Here is a 17,891-nt window from a genome sequence, read left to right as displayed (position 1 = left end):
TTCTACTAAAATCCCAACCCCTCCACAAACTGCCACTAACAAGGATCAGTACTAGGACATATATTTGTTAATTCCTAAAAATCAATAGGAAGATAACAAATAACCCAATAGGAAAATGGGCAAAAGACATACATGACTAGGCATTTCACAGAAGACAGAACATGAATGGCCAATAAATATATGAAAAGATACTCAACCACTCAACCTCATCAATAGGGGAAATATAAATTCAAACCACCATGAAATTCCTTTTTTTTTTTTTTTTTTGATATGGAGTCTCGATCTGTCGCCAGTCTGGAGTGCAGTGGCGCGTTCTTACAGGTGTGCGCCATCACACCCAGCTAATTTGTGTATTTTTAGTAGAGACAGAATTTCACCATATTGGCCAGGATGGTCTTGATCTCCTGACCTCGTGATCCTCCCACCTCAGCCTCCCAAAGTGCTGGGATTACAGGCATGAGCCACCACGCCTGGCCATAAAATTCCATTTTACACCCAACAAACTGACTAAATACCAAGTGTTGGCAAGGATAGGGTAGCAACTGAAACTCTTATATACTTTGGTGCACATAAGTATTAGAAAACAAATTGAGCCAGGCGCGGTGGCTCACACCTGTAATCCCAGCACTTTGGGAGGCTGAGGTGGGAGGATCACGAGGTCAGGAGATCAAGACCATCCTGGCTAATATGGTGAAACCCCGTCTCTACTAAAAATACAAAAAAAAAAAAAAATTAGCCAGGCGTGGTGGCAGGCACCTGTAGTTCCAGCTACTACTCGGGAGGCTGAGGCAGGAGAATGGCGTGAACCCAGGAGGCGGAGATTGCAGTGAGCTGAGATTGCACCACTGCACTCTAGCCTGGGTGATAGAGCGAGACTCCAACTCAAAAATAAAAAAAAAAAAAAGAAAAGAAATTGAGATTTTCTAGAAAAGTTGAAGATATTCATATCTTACAACCCAGAAATTTCATTTTTTAAATTTTTCTTTTTTTATTTCCTGTCTTACCTAAAACAATTCCCTTTTATACACATACCCTGAAGAAATTCTTCCCCACATATACAGAGAAATGTTCATAAATGTTCAAAGCAGCACTGTCTGTAATAGCAAAAAGATGAAAACAAGCCCAAATATTCATTAACAGGAGAATTAGTCAATAAATTGGTGGGTTACCATGTATACATCAATGAAAATGAATAAACTACAACTACATACATCAACATAGATGAAACATAATGTTGAATAATGTTGAATGAAAAGGGCAAGTCAAAGATGTCTACAAACAGTGTTATATCACTCTTTTTTTTTTTTGAGACAGAGTCTCATTCTGTTGCCAGACTGGAGTGCAGTGGCACAATCTTGGCTCACTGCAACCTCCTCCTCCCAGGTTAAAGCGATTCTCCTGCCTCAGCCTCCTGAGTAGCTGGGATTACAGGCACACACTGCCACACCCAGCTAATTTTTGTGGATCACCTAAGGTCAGGAGTTCGAGACCAGCCTGACCAACATGGTGAAACTCCGTATCTACTAAAAATACTAAATTAGCCAGGTGTGGTGGTGCACACCTGTAATCCCAGCTACTTGGGAGGCTGAGGCAGGAGAATTGCTTGAACCCAGGAGGCGGAGGTTGCAGTGAGCCAAGATCATGCCACTGCACTCCAGCATGGGCGACAAGAGCAAAACTCCATCCCCCACCAAAAAAAAAAATTAGGGTGTGGTTTAATGGGTGTCCATTTTATTACTATGCTTCATAGTTTATATAAAATGTCAGTTCTGGAAAAATTGTTTTGCTTTGTTCATGCCTGTGTCCTCAACACCAAGAACAGTGCCTAGCACATAGTAGATGCTCAAAATATATGTGTTGAATAAATGGATATACATTACTTGCATTATTTTATATGAATCAAATATTTCATAATTTTCTTTTTTCAAACGTTTTGTTTTTATTTTTTGTAGCGATGGGGTCTATGTTGCCCAAGCTGGTCTCAAACTCCTGGGTTCCTGCAATCTCCCTGCCTCAGCTTCCCAAAGTGCTGGGATTGCAGGCATGAGCCACCATGCCTAGCTAATTTTCTTAAAAGGAAAAAACCTACTTTAATTATGTTGCCCCCTTGACTATTCTAGCTTGAAGTCATACTGCTTCCACAACTCCTATTACTCATATAGCCTATTAAATCCTGCTGCGTTTATAGTTATATGTGTACATGTCTTTCTTACTGATTTTAAATTTGTGAAGACAAAGGAGTATGCTTTCTCATTTTTTATACCGATTCACAATATGTAGCACAATACTTTGCACATAGCAGATGCTCAATAAATATTGGTTGTGGCCAGGCATGGTGTCTCACGCCGGTAATCCCAACACTTTGGGAGGCTGAGGTAGGCAGATCACTTAAGCTCAGGAGTTCAAGGCCAGCCTGGGCAACATAGTGAAACCCTATCTTTACAAGAAATACAAAAATTAGCCAGGCATGGCGCATGCCGGTAGTCCCAGCTATTTGCGAGGCTGAGGTAGGTGAATCAATTGAGCCCAGGAGGTCGAGGCTGCAGTGAGCCATGATCGTGTCACCGCACCCCAGCCTGGGCAACAGAACAAGACCCTGTCTCCAAAAAATAAAATAAATAAATAATAAACAAATTCAAAGGAAGGTGAAGTTCTTTCCCAGCAAAAATGTTTTTGGTCATCCCTCTGCCACCATCTCTCCCACTGATTCCTCCCTCAGAAGCCTGGATACCAGTGATCCTTTCCCTTCCTTCATCTACTGTTTTCTTTCTTTAGAAGTAGGGAGGTTTACCGACGTCTCACAGTCCTGATGTCTTAGGGAACTGATTTAGCAAGGAAAAGTAGAAAATCTATCAGTCAGTTCCCACCAGCCCATCACAGCCCAGGAGCTTGAAATTAACAATCACCAATAAATAGAGAAGCTCAATATGTAAGAAGTATTGGCAGTGCAAAGTTTCCACTTTAACTTGCAGAAAAGTGCCTGTTTAGCAGAAAGAAAGAGAATCCTGGAAAGTTAACACTGCATGAAATCTTAGAGATCACCTACTTCTCTCCCTGATTTTTCCAAATGAGGAAACTGAAGCTTCGAGAGATGAAGTAACTTGCATAGTTATTCAACTATTTAGTAGCAGGGCTGGGACTAGACTCCAGTCTCCTGCCTTGAAGACAGCTGTTCTATCCATGCCACTTGCTGGCAACATGTGCATCTAGCAAAACACATCATAAAGTATCCTCATCTTAAGCCATCAGGAATGGAAATCAAACCATTTAAACCCTTCCTCTTCTCTCTAGCAATATTTTTTCTTTGCATTTCTCTGTGCCCTGGTCTCTCTCTCTCTCTCTCTCTCGTTTTTAAAATCACTCCTGTTTCTTTCGTGGCTCTTTCTCATTGTGGCATGCCTGCATGATTATCTTGATTTTTCTGCTCTAAGCTATGGTTTCTTGTCCAAAGAAACATACATAAACCAATCAAAACCCTTCCTTGGTGACCTTTGTAGAAAAGGACACTTGGAATTTCGGTATGAGAGAAGCTGAACCTCTCTCTTAGCCTATCCAGTCAATTAAAATGAGTCTCTGGCCCCCCTGAGGGTTGTTAACCAATCCTAAGAAAGGAAAGATCAATCTCATTTCTTCCTCACCACTGGGCAGGGAGGCTGCCAACCAGTCAGAATCTGCCACTCACAGTCATTAAAAAAACTGGCCAATCAGGTCAACCTTGTTATATGGTCTGGTAGGAAAAGAAAGGGACTGATTGGAAAGGATAGTTCTGTCTCCACACCCTTTCCTTCCTGAACCCCAGTTTTCCCTTTGTGAAGTGAAAGAAGGACCCTTCCCCAAGCCTATAGTTAAGATCCCCCGACCCTCAGCTAAGCTTCTCTTGGATCTTTTGTTGTCTTCGAATTCACCCCTCCCCTTACAAACCTCCTTTTTGTAGACTCACTGCTCCCTTGCAGATTTGATTTCTTGCTTCAAGCCTCGTAGTAATAGTCCCAGGATTCTCAGCCTCCCCTCAAATCTCCACTCACCAGCAAGTAAAATAACTTGTTTTGTATGACTTATGCAGATGAAAACGTTTTTAAAGTGTAGTTGAGTCTCTTTCAGGAGATACTATCTCAAGGACCTTGCAATAAACAGTCTATATAGGTAGCAGTGCAGAATTGAGTTGCAATGCCCTTAACTATAGAAGCAGTGATGATGGTAGTGGTGATGGTGGTGGTGGTGGTGGTGGTGATGATGATGATTTTGATGCTAGCAATTACTGAACTCTTACTGGGTACCAAGTACCTTGCTAAAAGCTTCATATATATTATCCCAGTATTGGCTGTGTGATAAGTACTATTATTCTTCCCAATTAACATAGGAGGAAATCGATTTAGAGGGGGTTAAACAGCTAGCTCAAGGTCACACAGCGATTTGGGAAACCAGATTTGTCTGAACGCAGAACCCATTATTCTATGAGGGCAAGGGAGTGTTAAACATCGCAGGCTGTAACAACTTTTGGAAAGAGCCAGCTTTAGCTTCCTCCCAGGCCCCTTCTCTGATCCTCCTCTGGGATTGTTAGCCATATCTGAGTGTCTAAATTGTCGCAACAGCTGCAACAGCCATTTGTGGGTGGTGGCTCCTAAGAACCGTGGACTTTCTCTGCCACTGAGGATGTGAAACTGACAGCTTAAAAGAATTCCGTTTTGGTGGGAATGGAGATGTCTGGAGACCTCAGGGGATAAACTTGTGTCTTTGCTAGCCTGTCTTTCTCCTAACAACATCTCCACAGTGCCTGGCACCACTTGGTACTTGATAAATACCTGTTGATTGATTCCCAAGGATCCCAGTTCCATCTCCCACGTACCTGCCCGCTCGGGGCGCAATCAACAACTAAAACTGGAGATTTGGGGATTTCAGAGGAACCTGTGAGAATCCTAATGGAGCTGGAAACGTGAATTTAGGAAAGACAGGCAGTCTACCACCCTCCTCTTCTCGCCCGCTTCTCCTATTTCTCCCTACGCCTTCCCCTCCCTTTCAAGAGCTCAGGGCCATAAAAATGCAGATGGAGGATCGGTGTGAAATAACGGGCCCATATAAATCCCTCTGCCGCCCGCCTGCAAGATGGATTGGCCGCATTGAAATTCCTCCGCGAGGATAATTAAACTCGGGGCCTCATCCGGGCAAAATTACATTCCTGTAATGGCGTCGCTCGGGGTCCCGGGAAATTGCTCCGTGGGCTTTCAGCGGCGGTTTTTATCGCCGGCCGGGGTGTGCCTGGCTGCGGCTCGCCTCTCCTCCGGGACCGTAAAGCTGCTGCCGTGATTTATCCTCCCCTTCTCCCAAATCCGATTAAATGGAGGAGCTCGGGGCCGGGGCGCCGCGGGGCCCGGGAGCCGGGAGGGGGCGACGGGAAGGACGGGGCCAAGGAGGGGAGGACAAACGGCCCCTCAGAGGGTGGCGGATTTGCCTTTATTTACAGCCGCGGCTTTCTTTTTATTTTTTATAGGGTTTGGTGAGTTTTTCCCGTCTTTCTCGTGCTGCGTTCAAGCACGATGCAGGGACGGCAGGGGTTTGGAACTGGATAGGCCTTGTCGCCCTGTTCCAAAGGGCAGGGCAGGTCCTGTCTGGGAGACAAGGCGGCCTAGTAAAGATGAGGGCCAGGAAGCCCCCCCACCTCCTTCCATCAGGGGAAGGGCGAGCGAAAGGGGAGAGAAAACCGACGTTCAGGAGAGCATGGGGGCGGGAGGGGGGGCGCTGCTTATCCCAACTCGCGTAGTTGAAATCTGAGCAGAGGCTCGGGCAAGCCTGGAGTGACCTCGCAACCTTACAGCGGGTCGCAGGTGCCCGTTATTCCTAGACTGTCCCAGGAGCCAGGAGAGATTCGGATCATATTTAGCCCTATCTTCTGGCTCGCTGATGCTGCTTTTCTCATGGTTTATCACTGGAATGGAAAGGAGGAAACGGGGAGGGGGGAAAGGGCGAAGCCACCAGAAGCAGCTGCGGCATTTTGCTGACTATTCGCCCATTGAGCCGGTTTGCCATCCAGTGATGCCAGGGTCCCTGCGCGACAGAAAGCAGGACTCCCAAGATCTTCCTCCTGCTGCATTTTAGGCACTGAACCCCAATCCCGACTGTATCTTAACACTGAATTCTGAGTAGGAGTTTTGTTTTGGCAGTGTGACGACTGCGCATGCTCGGAAAGGGGACGCAAATCCGAGATCCCAAACGCGGTACAGACCAAACCTCAAGCCACGTTACGGATCGGCTTACTCCGCGGAGTTGGCCTCATTTCTGCACGCAGTCGGCGCTCCCTGTAGTTTCTCCTCTCGAACGCCAGGTGGAGCAACCGGCCGGATACCGCCACAGCCCTGGCAGGGGGCGCTGTGATGCCTGAGCTGATCCTGTATGTTGCAATCACTCTATCCGTGGCTGAGCGACTCGTTGGCTCGGGTCACGCATGCGCTGAGTCTTCCTTTCGCTCTTCCCGCTGCTCCGCCCCTCTCTGTCTTGTCTGCTGTGGGAGCAGGTAAGGCCTTGGGACCTAGTGCCCACTGTGCGCCGCGCACGCGCGCGGGACACTTCACCTCGCGCGGATGCTTTGAGGCGCTTACGTTGCGTACTCCCACCCTGGTCCTCTCGCCCTGCCGGGCTCCCACTATCCCTTCGCCTTAGAGCTGGCTCTTCCGCGTGCCGGTGACCTCCAGCCGCGCGGGCCTGGCGCCATCTTGCATGTCTCGTGGGGGGGAGGATGCCTTGGAGCTAGCCAAAGTTAGATCCTGGAGTGCTGCTTTTCACCTGTTCCACCCAGCCCCTATAGACACGCTTTTCTCGCCCTATGGCCCTTTCAGATTGTCACAAACCCCAGGTTCTCCCCTCCTATCTCTGCTTTGTCTTCTCATCCTGACTTGTGCCTTCTTTATTCTGAAATCTCCAGACTTTCGGCCCCAGGACCTCAGAGCAATGGAGATAGTGGATCGTCTAAAGTCACCAATCCCTCTAGTCAGCACCCCTCAATTTAAAAAGTAAACCTTGAACATGGTAGAAGTGGGAAAAAAAAGCCACAACATCGCCTCCCGTTAGGTTGTGGCTTGGGATAGCTAAGGCAGAAGAAAGAGGCTGGTTGTTTTGGAATCACTAGTTATTTACCAGTACATTTCTCGCATCCCGGCACACTGGGGAAGTTGGAAAAGTCACAAGTGGTGGGCTAGAGATGAGGGTTTCTGTTGAGGCAGCAGGCCCAGAAAGGTGGGGTAAGGCCAAGCTAGTGGGGCCAGCATGAGTCCCTGCCTGCCAGCTTTCCTGTCAAGGATTAATTAATCTCCCCAGATTCTGCTCTTACAAGGAAAAGAAGGTTTAAGGAAAGAAATAGTTAAGTTACCACCCCTGTGACTCATCTACACTAAGGAAAAAGCCCGTGATGATTTTGGAGTCCTGATTCTGAATAGTGCCTTTGCCCAAGTTGTAGGCTAACAATTGCAGATTTGCCATGGTTAGATAGCCAATAGTGGGATCACTTAATTGCCACCCCTTGTTGTGGGTTTATTACATGCCAGCACCACATTAAACTCTTTATGTATGTTAATTTGTAAATGAACATACTTAATTCCCCTAAGAGCTGCATTTTACAAAGATGATAATAAGGTATAATTCCCTTAGAAAAAAACCACCCCTTCTTTTTCTAAAAGCCTTAAAGAACTATTGGATTTTGACCCAAGAAAATCTGAATAGTACGGCAGCAAAATTAGATTAGAGTTACATATAGGCAAAAATCAGAGTTCTAGATAGGACAAGAGTTGAGGACATCCATTAACTTAAAAGTAATTAAGGCTGGGTGTGGTGGCTCACAGCTGTAATCCCAACAGTGGGAGGCCAAGGTGGGAAGATCGTTTGATGCCAGGAGTTCCACACTAGCCTGGGCAAAAAATAAATTAAGAGCAATTAAGATCTTGGATTCAGAGGTGTTTTAACCTGGGACAATCTGAGTTCAGTTCATTTAATGAAGTGGCATTTAATAGGCCTAAGCATTCACTGAGTATTTCAGCCTGTGACATATTAGAAAGCATGTAACTTAAAAGATCCAAGTTCAAGTCTATCCTCTACCACTACCGCAGTTTCAAGACTGGGTTTAAGGTCACGCTGTTGCGTTAAGTATATCTAATAATCATCTGGGAAACTTGTTTGAAATACAGGGCACTTGAGCCTTATTCCCAGAGATCTTTTTTGTTTGTTTATAGACGGGGTTTCACTTTGTTGCCCATACTAGAGTACAGTGGCATGATCATAGCTCACTGACGCCTCCAGCTCCTGTGCTGAAGCAGTCCTCCTGCCTCAGCTTCTGGAGTAGCTGGGACTACAGGTGCACTTCCACCTCACCTGGCTAATTTTATTTTTTGTAGAGATGAGGTCTTGATGTTTGCTCAGGCTGGTCTCAAACTCCTGGCTTCAAGTTATCTTTCCGCCCCAGCTTCTCAAAGTGTTGGGATTACAGGAGTGAGCCACTGAACCTAGCTCCCCCAGAGATCTTGACCAGGAAGGTCCAAGTTGGGCCCAAGAATATGCATTTTTTAATACGTACACCACCCAGATAATTCTGGTTCAGACGGGCTTCTCACTTCACTTGGAGAAACCCTGCCTTTAGGTTTTTAACTCACCTTCTGTTTCAGGTAAGTTCACTTCTACCAACTTAGATACCTATAGGGTGTCAGATCTTCTTTAGATCTTGGGGAGACACAATTTAATACTTCTTTTTTTTTTTTTGAGACGGAGTTTCCCTTTTGTTGCCCAGGCTGGAGTACAATGGTGCAATCTTGGCTCACCGCAGCCTCTGCCTCCTGGATTCAAGCAATTCTCCTGCCTCAGCCTCCTGAGTAGCCGGGATTACAGGCATGCACCACCATGCCCGACTAATTTCGTATTTTCAGTAGAGACGGGGTTTCTCCATGTTGGTCAGCCTGGTCTCGAACTCCTGACCTCGTGATCCACCCACCTCAGCCTCCTAAAGTGCTGGGATTACAGGTGTGAGCCACTGTGCCCAGCCACGAATACCGTTTAGATAGGCTAATAGCAGAGTTCCTCCTTGATCTTCCTCATCTTATTAATACAGGAAATTGAAGTATTTTGAGGAATCACATACTTCAGGGATCAGCAAACAGATTGTTGGAGACCTTCCAGTGTCTTGGCCTTCAACAAATATCTCCCAAAACTACAAAGACTCTAAAGGGCAACTTTTTGTTTGTTCGTTTGTTTGTTTGAGATGGGGTCTCGCTCTGTCACCCAGGCTGGAGTGCAGTGGCGTGGTCTCAGCTCACTGCAACCTCCGCCTCCTGGGTTCAAGCAATTCTCTTGCCTCAGCCTCCTGAGTAGCTGGGATTACAGCGTGCTACCACGCCTGGCTAATTTTTGTATTTTTCATAGAGATGGGGTTTCACCATGTTGGTCAGGCTGGTCTCGAACTCCTGACCTCGTGATCCGCCCACCTCGGCCTCCCAAAGTGCTGGGATTACAGGCATGAACCATGCGCCCAGCCTAAAGGGCAACTTTTAAAGGTCCAGTTGATGAAGTCTTGAGAAGGGTTCCTTTTGAATAAAAACTAAGGAAAACTTAGGCAAAAGACACTCTGGGAAAATTCCTGTGGCAACTGCAAATCATGAGGCTATGGAAATGGGTAACAGGTCTTACCTGAACCCAAGTGTTCACTTGTTCAGACCAGGGGAAGTCACTTGGTTATAAGGAAATCTTGGGAGCTGTGTGGGGTTTCTGGAAGAAGTCATGACTTCAGTGTTTTAATTCTATTTCTGCCGATGACTTAAGGTCAGTCACTGTTTTCTGGGCCAGTTAAGCTTTCTAGGGCCCCTTTTCTGCTAATAAGGATGTAGTTTAGTGAATAAGGAGTTTTTACAATACTGCTTCTGTAATTTCAGCTCTCCTGCCACAGCCCCTCACCCCCTGAAAATGTTCTCCTGCTCCAAGTTCATCTCCACTCCCTCCTTGGTGAGTACCTGTTTTTCTGGGAGAGTTTTAAAGCAGAGATATCTTGTCCCTCTCTTTCCATCAGACCTTGTTCTTCACAGCAAGGCTGGGGGAGAGGAGGTCCAGGCGGGCAGATCACTTGAGGCCAGGAGTTCGAAATCAGCCTGGCCAACATGGTGAAACCCCATCTCTACTAAAAATACGAAAACCAGTTGGGCATGGTGGCGGGCGCCTGTAATCCCAGCTACTCAGGAGGCTGAGGCAACAGAATAGCTTGAACTCAGGAGGTAGAGGTTGCATTCAGCCAAGATCGCACCACTGCACACCAGCCTGGGCGTCAGAGCAAGACTCTGTCTCAAAAAAAAAATAAATAAGTAAATAAGTAAATAACTAAGAAAGATTCTTGGGGAGGGAAGGCCCTCTGCTATGATTGCCTAACAGGAGAGAGTGAATGCTTGCTAGATAGTCTCCTGCCGCATATCCCTTGGTGGCCAGTTAATTTTTTTTTTTTTTTTTTTTTTTTTTTTTTTTTTTGAGACAGAGGTTCGCTCTTGTTGCCCAGGCTGCAATGGCGCGATCCACCACAACCTCCGCCTCCCAAGTTCAAGCAGTTCTCCTGCCTCAGACTCCCAAGTAGCTGGGGTTACAGGTACCTGCCACCACACCCAGCTAATTTTTGTATTTTTAGTAGAGATGGGGTTACATCATGTTGGCTGGGCTGGTCTCAAACTCCTGACCTCGTGATCCGAGTAGAGACAGGGTTTCTCCGTGTTGGTCAGGCTGGTCTTGAACTCCCGACCTCAGGTGATCCGCCCTCCTCGGCCTCCTAAATTGCTGGTATTATAGGCTTGAGCCACCGCACCTGGCTGTGGCCAGTTAATTCTTACCCAGCCATCTTAGGAGAAGAATAGAGATGAGAATCTAGACCAAGATCAAGTTATTCCTACTCCTGAAACTATATGTCATGTAAGCTGTGGTAACTATATGTCATGTAAGCTGTCATCCAGAGTGGTAAACATAAGTAGATTACATAACTTGGACTGAGTATGCACTGTGTGTAGGATCTTGTCCTGAGTGAGCCATAGCTAAGGAGTTCATTCTGGGACTTAAATTTGGATAGGAAGCTAAAATTTACATAAATACACATTGGGAAAGTGTTTGACTCAGAAACAACAGTATGGAAGAATTTTTAAAATAGTAGCTGGAGGAGGCGGTTGGTTCATTCACAAATAAAAAGGAGTACCATTTATTGAGCATTTACTATGTGCCTTAGCACTCACTGAGTTTACTAATTGGTATACATAATCTCATTTACTCTTCAAATCAACCTCAAGAGATGATATTTTGATTTCATAAATGAGAATACAGGCTTAGAAGGGTTTAAGTGACTTATCCTGAGAGTACACTGCTGATAATAGAATTAAGATTTGAATCTCACTTTATCTGATGCCTAAAGCCCTGGCTATTAATCACCATGTGTCTGTTTTGGTGTCACTGGCTTGGCGTTAGTCAGAAAAGGCTACCAGAAGGAGGTGAATTTTGAGCATGAATCTTTGTTCCTATTTTCCAAAAGGATGTGTTCAGAGAAAGTTACTGGCTTCTTTCTTGTGGGCTGACCATTACCCATACAGATGGCCCCCAACTTTAGATGATTTGACTTAAGATTTTTTTTTTTAACTTTATGATGATGCAAAAATGATATGCATTCATTAGAAACCATACTTCGGGTTGGGCGTGGTGGCTCATGCCTGTAATCCCAGCACCTTGGGAGGCCAAGGTGGGTGGATCACCTGAGGTCAGGAATTCAAAACCAGCCTGGCCAACATGGTGAAAACCTGTCTCTACTAAAAATACAAAAATTAGCTGGGCGTGGTTGCGGGCGCCTGTAGTCCCAGCTACTTGGGAGGCTGACGCAGGAGAATTGCTTGAACCTGGGAGGTGGAGGGTGTAGTGAGCCGAGCCAAGATCACGCCACTGCATTCCAGCCTGGCGATAGAGCAAGACTCCGTCTCAAAAAAAAAAAAAAAAAAGAAACCATACTTCGAATTAGGAATCTTTATCTTTTCCCAAGCTAGCAATGTGTGGTACAATACTCTGTTGCAATACTCTGTTGCAATACTCAGCAGCAACCCACAGCTCCCAGTCACCTGCCCAATCACAAAGGTAAACAACCAGTACTCTACAGCGTACTATGTTGCTAGGTGATTTCACCTAACTGTAAGCTAATGTAAGCTTTTTGAGCACATTGAAGGCTAGGCTAGGCCAGACTATGGTGTTTGGTAGGTTAGCAGTATTAAATGGTTTTTCAAAGTATGATGGATTTATTGGCACATAACCCTATGGTAAGTTGAGGAGCATCTGTATATATTTCCCTTGTTGAGTGAGGCAAATGCTTCTGAGGCTTAGATTTCTTCTCGTTCTCAAGAGCTATAAAAGGATACAGCAAGGTTGGATGCTTCCTTATGGCCCAAAAGGAAGTAGACTCTTTCCTTAAAGCAGTCTGAGAAGCAAGAGAAATGGTATGGTTCTTTAATTTAGACTTTGCTAAAAGGAAGAATGATCCAAAATTCTAACGTATGTGTGAAGATGGAAAGGCCATCAGAGGAAAGAAAATCTTGTCTGATGATGTAACAACGTGGCATAGTTCTGAAACTCCTCTCCAGTCTTCCTTGACCTTCCTGCCCCTGTATGTCATTCCTGCTAGGTCAAGAGCACCTCACAGCTGCTGAGCCGTCCGCTATCTGCAGTGGTGCTGAAACGACCGGAGATACTGACAGATGAGGTACCTTACCAGTGGAGTTAGGACTGTGGTTTTGGGGGTGATGGGTGGGGAGGGTTACCTGCCAGAACCAGGAGGTAGAATGCTGAGGACAGTCATCACAGGCTAAAATTCATGAGTGGCCAAGGCCATGGGCTTTAGGTGGAGATGGAGGACACTTAATACGCTGTATGCTATAGTGCTCCAGCTTTTGCCACTGGCAGCACATGCCCCTGTGCACTGCTGCTAACTGGTATTACTTGGCCTAGTCTACTGACTTCAGTTGGAAGCATTTAGTCCTAGGAAGATGATCTCCTTGGGGCAGCAAGAATAGACTAGGGCCTTAGTCTTACACTTCTTGACCACACCTGAATCTTAAAGGCATTTGAAGTCTACATCCTACGTTAAAAGGTTCTACTTACCAGCATTTTAGGGCGTTAAACAATTTTCTGTTTGGGGGAGAAACAATGGGATTTGGCAGCTTGAAAGTTTTAAATGGTACAAAAGTTACCAAAGCAAAAAACTTTACCTTCTACCTCCCTCTTTTTCACAGAGCCTCAGCAGCTTGGCAGTCTCACGTCCCCCTACCTCACTTGTCTCTAGCCGCAACTTCCAAACCAGTGCCATTTCAAGGGACATCGACACAGCAGCCAAGTTCATTGGAGCTGGGGCTGCCACAGTTGGGGTGGCTGGCTCTGGGGCTGGGATTGGGACTGTGTTTGGGAGCCTCATCATTGGTTATGCCAGGTAAGATAAGTTGGACCCTCCACTGGTTACCTGATATGCTTTCCAAAGGTCAGAAAATATTTGGGGGTCTAGAACTATACTATCCCACACTGTAGCCACTAGCTACATGTTGTTTGTTTGTTTGTTTGTTTTGAGACAGTAACGCTCTGTCGCCCAGGCTGGAGTGCAGTGGCGCAATCTCAGCTCACTGTCACCTCTGCCTCTGGGTTCAAGCGATTCTTGTGCCTCAGCCTCCCAAGTAGCTGGGATTACAGGTGCGCACAATGACACCCACCTAATTTTTGTGGTTTTAATAGAGATGGGGTTTGGCAGTGTTGGCCAGGCTGGTCTCAAACTCCTGACCTCAAGTGATCCACCTGCCTCGGCCTCCCAAACTGCCAGGATTACAGGTGTGAGCCACTGCGCTTGACCTGAATTTTAGTTTTAATTAATTAAAAATACATAGTTTTGGTTTTCAGTTCTTCAGTCACGCTAACCATATTTCGAGTGCTCAGTAGCCAGATGTGGCTAGAGGCTACCATATTCAACAATGCAAATATAGAATGTTTGGCTGGGTACAGTGGCTCACTAATCCCAGCACTTTGGGAGGCCAGGGCAGGTGGATCACTTGAGGTCAGGAGTTCGAGACCAGCCTGGCCAACATAGCGAAACCCCATCTCTACTAAAAATACAAAAATTACCTGGGTGTGGGGGGCGTGCGCCTATAACCCCAGCTATTCAGGAGGCTGAGGCAGGAGAATCGCTTGAACCCGGGAGGTGGAGGTTGCAGTGAGCTGTGAGCCGAGATCATGCCACTGTACTCCAGCCTAGGTGACACAGTGAGACTTTGGGGGAAAAAAAAAAAAGAAAAAAACAAATATAGGCTGGGCGAGGTGGTTCATGCCTGTAATCCTGCACTTTGGGAGGTCAAGGCAAGTGGATCACCTGACGTCAGGAGTTTGAGACCAGCCTGGTCAATATGGTGAAACCCTGTCTCTACTAAAAATACAAAAATTAGCCAGGCGTTGTGGTGGACACCTGTAGTCGTCCCAGCTACTCGGGAGGATGAGACAGGAGAATTGCTTGAACCTGGGAGACAGAGGTTACAGTGAGCCAAGATGGTGCCACTGCATTCCAGTCTGGGCAACAGAGTGAGACCATATCTCAAAAAAAAAAAAAAAAAATATATATATATATATATATATATATATATATATATATATATATATATATGTATTAGAATGTTTATATCATTGTGTCATTGAAGAAAGTTTCATGAACAACTTTGGTCTAGAGCATGTGTTGGCAAACTAAGGCCTAAGGGCCAAATCTGGGCCATAGCCTCATTTTGTATGATTGAGCTAAAAATAATTTTACGGCCAGGTGTGGTGCCTTAACGCCTATAATCCCAGCACTTTGGGAGGCCGAGGCAGGCGGATCACGAGGTCAGGAGTTCGAGACTAGCCTGACCAACATGGTGAAACTCCTTCTCTACTAAAAATACAAAAATTAGCCAGGCGTGGTGGCAGATGCCTGTAATCCCAGCTACTCGGGAGGCTGAGGCAGGAAAATCACTTGAACCCCGGAGGCGGAGGTTGCAGTGAGTAGAGATCACGCCACTGCACTCCAGCCTGGGCGGAAGAGTGAAACTCCACTCAAAAAAAAAAAAAACAGTTTCGCATTTTTAAAAGGCTTCATTTTTGTTTTAAAGCAAAAGAGACTATATGCGGCCCACAAAACCTGAAATTATTTACAGTGTGGCCCTTTACAGAGAAAGTTTACCTTCCCTGTTCTAGAGACTCAGTGAACACAGTGACTTTACTGCTATTTTTTCCCATCTCTGGGAATTTCCCTCTGTCACTCCTGGGAAAACTGGCACTGCAGCCAGCCCCTGGTTTCTGACGCCCGGGACTGTTTAGTACTCCCAGCTCTGGATAACTCAAAGTTAAAACCAAATTAATCCTCTAGAGACCAGCAAGTTCTCTTAATGTCTTTTGGGAAATAGAGTTCTTTTTAAGAATTTGTATTAAACAAGAAGTCTGACTGCTGCTTTATTCACTATTCTGTTAAATGTTGGTGTCGATTTACCTTACCCATCAAGACTTCTGGAGGTATCAGAGTAAGGGAAATACAGATTATATATAGGCCTTCAACACTGGGAGTCCTTTATCCATACTACTTCAACTCATAAACCCCATAGACCATTTGTAACTTCTTTTTTTTTTTTGAGATGGAGTCTTGCTGTCTCCCAGACTGAAGTGCAGTGGCACAATCTCAGCCCACTGCCATCTTTGCCTCCCGGGTTCAAATGATTCTCCTGCCTCAGCCTCCCAAGTAGCTGGGATTACAGGTGCCCACCACCATGCCCGACTAATTTTTTATTTTTTTATTTTATTTTATTTTTTTGAGACAGAGTCTGGCTCTGTCACCCAGGCTGGAGTGCAACTGTGTAATCTTGGCTCACTGCAACCTCCGCCTCCCGGGTTCAAGCAATTCTCTTGCCTCAGCCTCCCAAGTAGCTGGGATTACAGGCACGCACCGCTATCCCCAGCTAATTTTTGTATTTTTTTTCTTTTTTTTTTGAGACAGAGTCTCACTCTATCGCCCAGGCTGGAGTGCAGTGGCTGCGGTCTTGGATCACTGCATCCTCCACCTCCCGGGTTCACGCCGTTCTCGTGCCTCAGCCTCCCGAGTAGCTGGGACTATAAGCGCCTGCCACCACACCTGGCTAATTTTTTGTATTTTTAGTAGAGACGGGGTTTCACCGTATTAGCTAGGATAGTCTCGATTTCCTGACCTCGTGATCTGCCCACTTTGGCCTCCCATGGGATTATAGGCGTGAGCCACTGCGCCCAGCAATTTTTGTATTTTTAGTAGAGACAGGGTTTGACCATGTTGGCCAGGCTGGTCTCGAACTCCTGACCTCAAGCGATCTACTCGTCTCGGCCTCCCAAAGTGCTGGGATTACAGGCGTGAGCCACCGCGCCTGGCCTAATTTTTGCATTTTTAGTAGAGATGGGGTTTCACCGTGTTGGCCAGGCCGGTCTCCAAATTCTGGCTTCAAGTGATCCACCTGCCTTGGCCTCCCAAAGTGCTGGGATTACAGGGGCGAGCCACCGCACCCAGCCCATTTGTAGTTTCTTAAAGCCCCAAATCTTTTGACTATCTGAAATGAGAGAACATAATCTGTCCCTCTTACCCTCTTGTCTTTTAGAAGAGCAGTGTTCCATAAATCCTTAGGATTCTGAGGTTATGCGCCCCAGAGACTGTCTTAGAGAATAAAGGGGAGACCAAGCCGTTAAAATTTCCCCACTACTTTTGTACCATTGCAGTTTGGCTTTTAGATGTTTACTATATTGGAGTTCTGCTTAAAGTTTGAAAACACTGATCTAGATAGACCCTTCCACTCTGGATGCCTCTTCCATCCTATTTGGGCCCTGGATATTAAGTGTCTAGGCCAAGAGGTCTTAATTTGTGGTAATGACATGGGTGAACCATTAGTGAAGGTCATGATTATACCTGGGCCATGTTACAGGATTTTAGATTGTCTGCTCCCCCTTCATTGAGTTCCTATAGAGCCTTTGGGGAATCAGGGCAAGAATTTGGGCATGATGGTGTTACCCTAAAAGCTTCTTTATTATGTAAGATAATCTTGAAGAGGGGAATTCTCCCTGAGCCCATCTTAGATATTTATCCTTTTCTTTGTGTGAACTAGAAATTCAGTCTTTTCTCCTCTCCTTCTACCAGGAACCCTTCTCTGAAGCAACAGCTCTTCTCCTACGCCATTCTGGGCTTTGCCCTCTCGGAGGCCATGGGGCTCTTTTGTCTGATGGTGGCCTTTCTCATCCTCTTCGCCATGTGAAGGAGCCGTCTCCACCTCCCATAGTTCTCCCGTGTCTGGTTGGCCCTGTGTGTTCCTTTTCCTATACTTCCCCAGGCAGCCTGGGGTACGTGGTTGGCTCAGGGTTTGACAGAGAAAAGACAAATAAATACTGTATTAATAAGATGTTTCTTGAGTCTCCTGTGTATATTTCTTTTCCACAATTGGCTGAGTGCCTTGGTGAGAGTACAAGGCCCAAAGGGTAGTGATGGTGCTAAACTCAACATGGATTTGGCTGAGCTCACTTTTTCTTAATTCTGTTTCAGGAAAGCTTTATTTGAAATAGCATAACATTTTAAATTATTTTCACCTGGCATGGCCTGCTACTTGCCTGGGAAGATTGGGGTCAGTAGCAACTTCAAGTTCTAGCTTAAAATGTTGGCTAATAGGCGTTCTTTTTCCACTGTCACTCTCCTGGCTCAGGCCCTCATTGTCATCCACCTCGTCTATTGCAAGAACCTCTTAACTGGCCTTCTGCCTCCAGTCTCTTCCCTCCAGCATTTACTTCTCCCTACTACTGCCAGGTGAATCCTCCTTAAGCATAAGACGACTGGTTTTATCAGTTACTGGTTCAAA

The 17,891-nt window shown here is 45.9% G+C and overlaps 1 protein-coding gene across 6 annotated transcripts; it reads left to right on the top strand.

Moving 5' to 3' along the window:
- Window positions 1-5,011: 5,011 nt before the first annotated feature.
- Window positions 5,012-17,441, top strand: ATP5MC2 (ATP synthase membrane subunit c locus 2). Of its 6 annotated transcripts, none has more exons than XM_063672780.1 (6): window positions 5,012-5,178; window positions 6,159-6,508; window positions 9,903-9,972; window positions 12,656-12,733; window positions 13,263-13,456; window positions 17,183-17,441. In XM_063672780.1, exons 2-6 carry the CDS (start codon window positions 6,369-6,371, stop codon window positions 17,295-17,297), a joined length of 597 nt encoding a protein of 198 aa, XP_063528850.1. In that variant the 5' UTR covers window positions 5,012-5,178; window positions 6,159-6,368; the 3' UTR covers window positions 17,298-17,441. The 6 variants fall into 6 exon arrangements, with proteins under 6 accessions (XP_063528850.1, XP_054298732.1, XP_054298731.1 ...); XM_054442757.2 differs by lacking the exon at window positions 5,012-5,178 and adding an exon at window positions 5,393-5,494; XM_054442756.2 differs by lacking the exon at window positions 5,012-5,178 and having other exon boundaries at window positions 5,438-6,508.
- Window positions 17,442-17,891: the final 450 nt, after the last annotated feature.

This window comes from Pongo pygmaeus, chromosome 10, assembly GCF_028885625.2.
Source record: "Pongo pygmaeus isolate AG05252 chromosome 10, NHGRI_mPonPyg2-v2.0_pri, whole genome shotgun sequence".
Classification (NCBI taxonomy): domain Eukaryota; kingdom Metazoa; phylum Chordata; class Mammalia; order Primates; family Hominidae; genus Pongo; species Pongo pygmaeus.
Note: the sequence above shows the minus strand (reverse complement) of the source record. Positions and strands in the feature narration are given on the sequence as shown.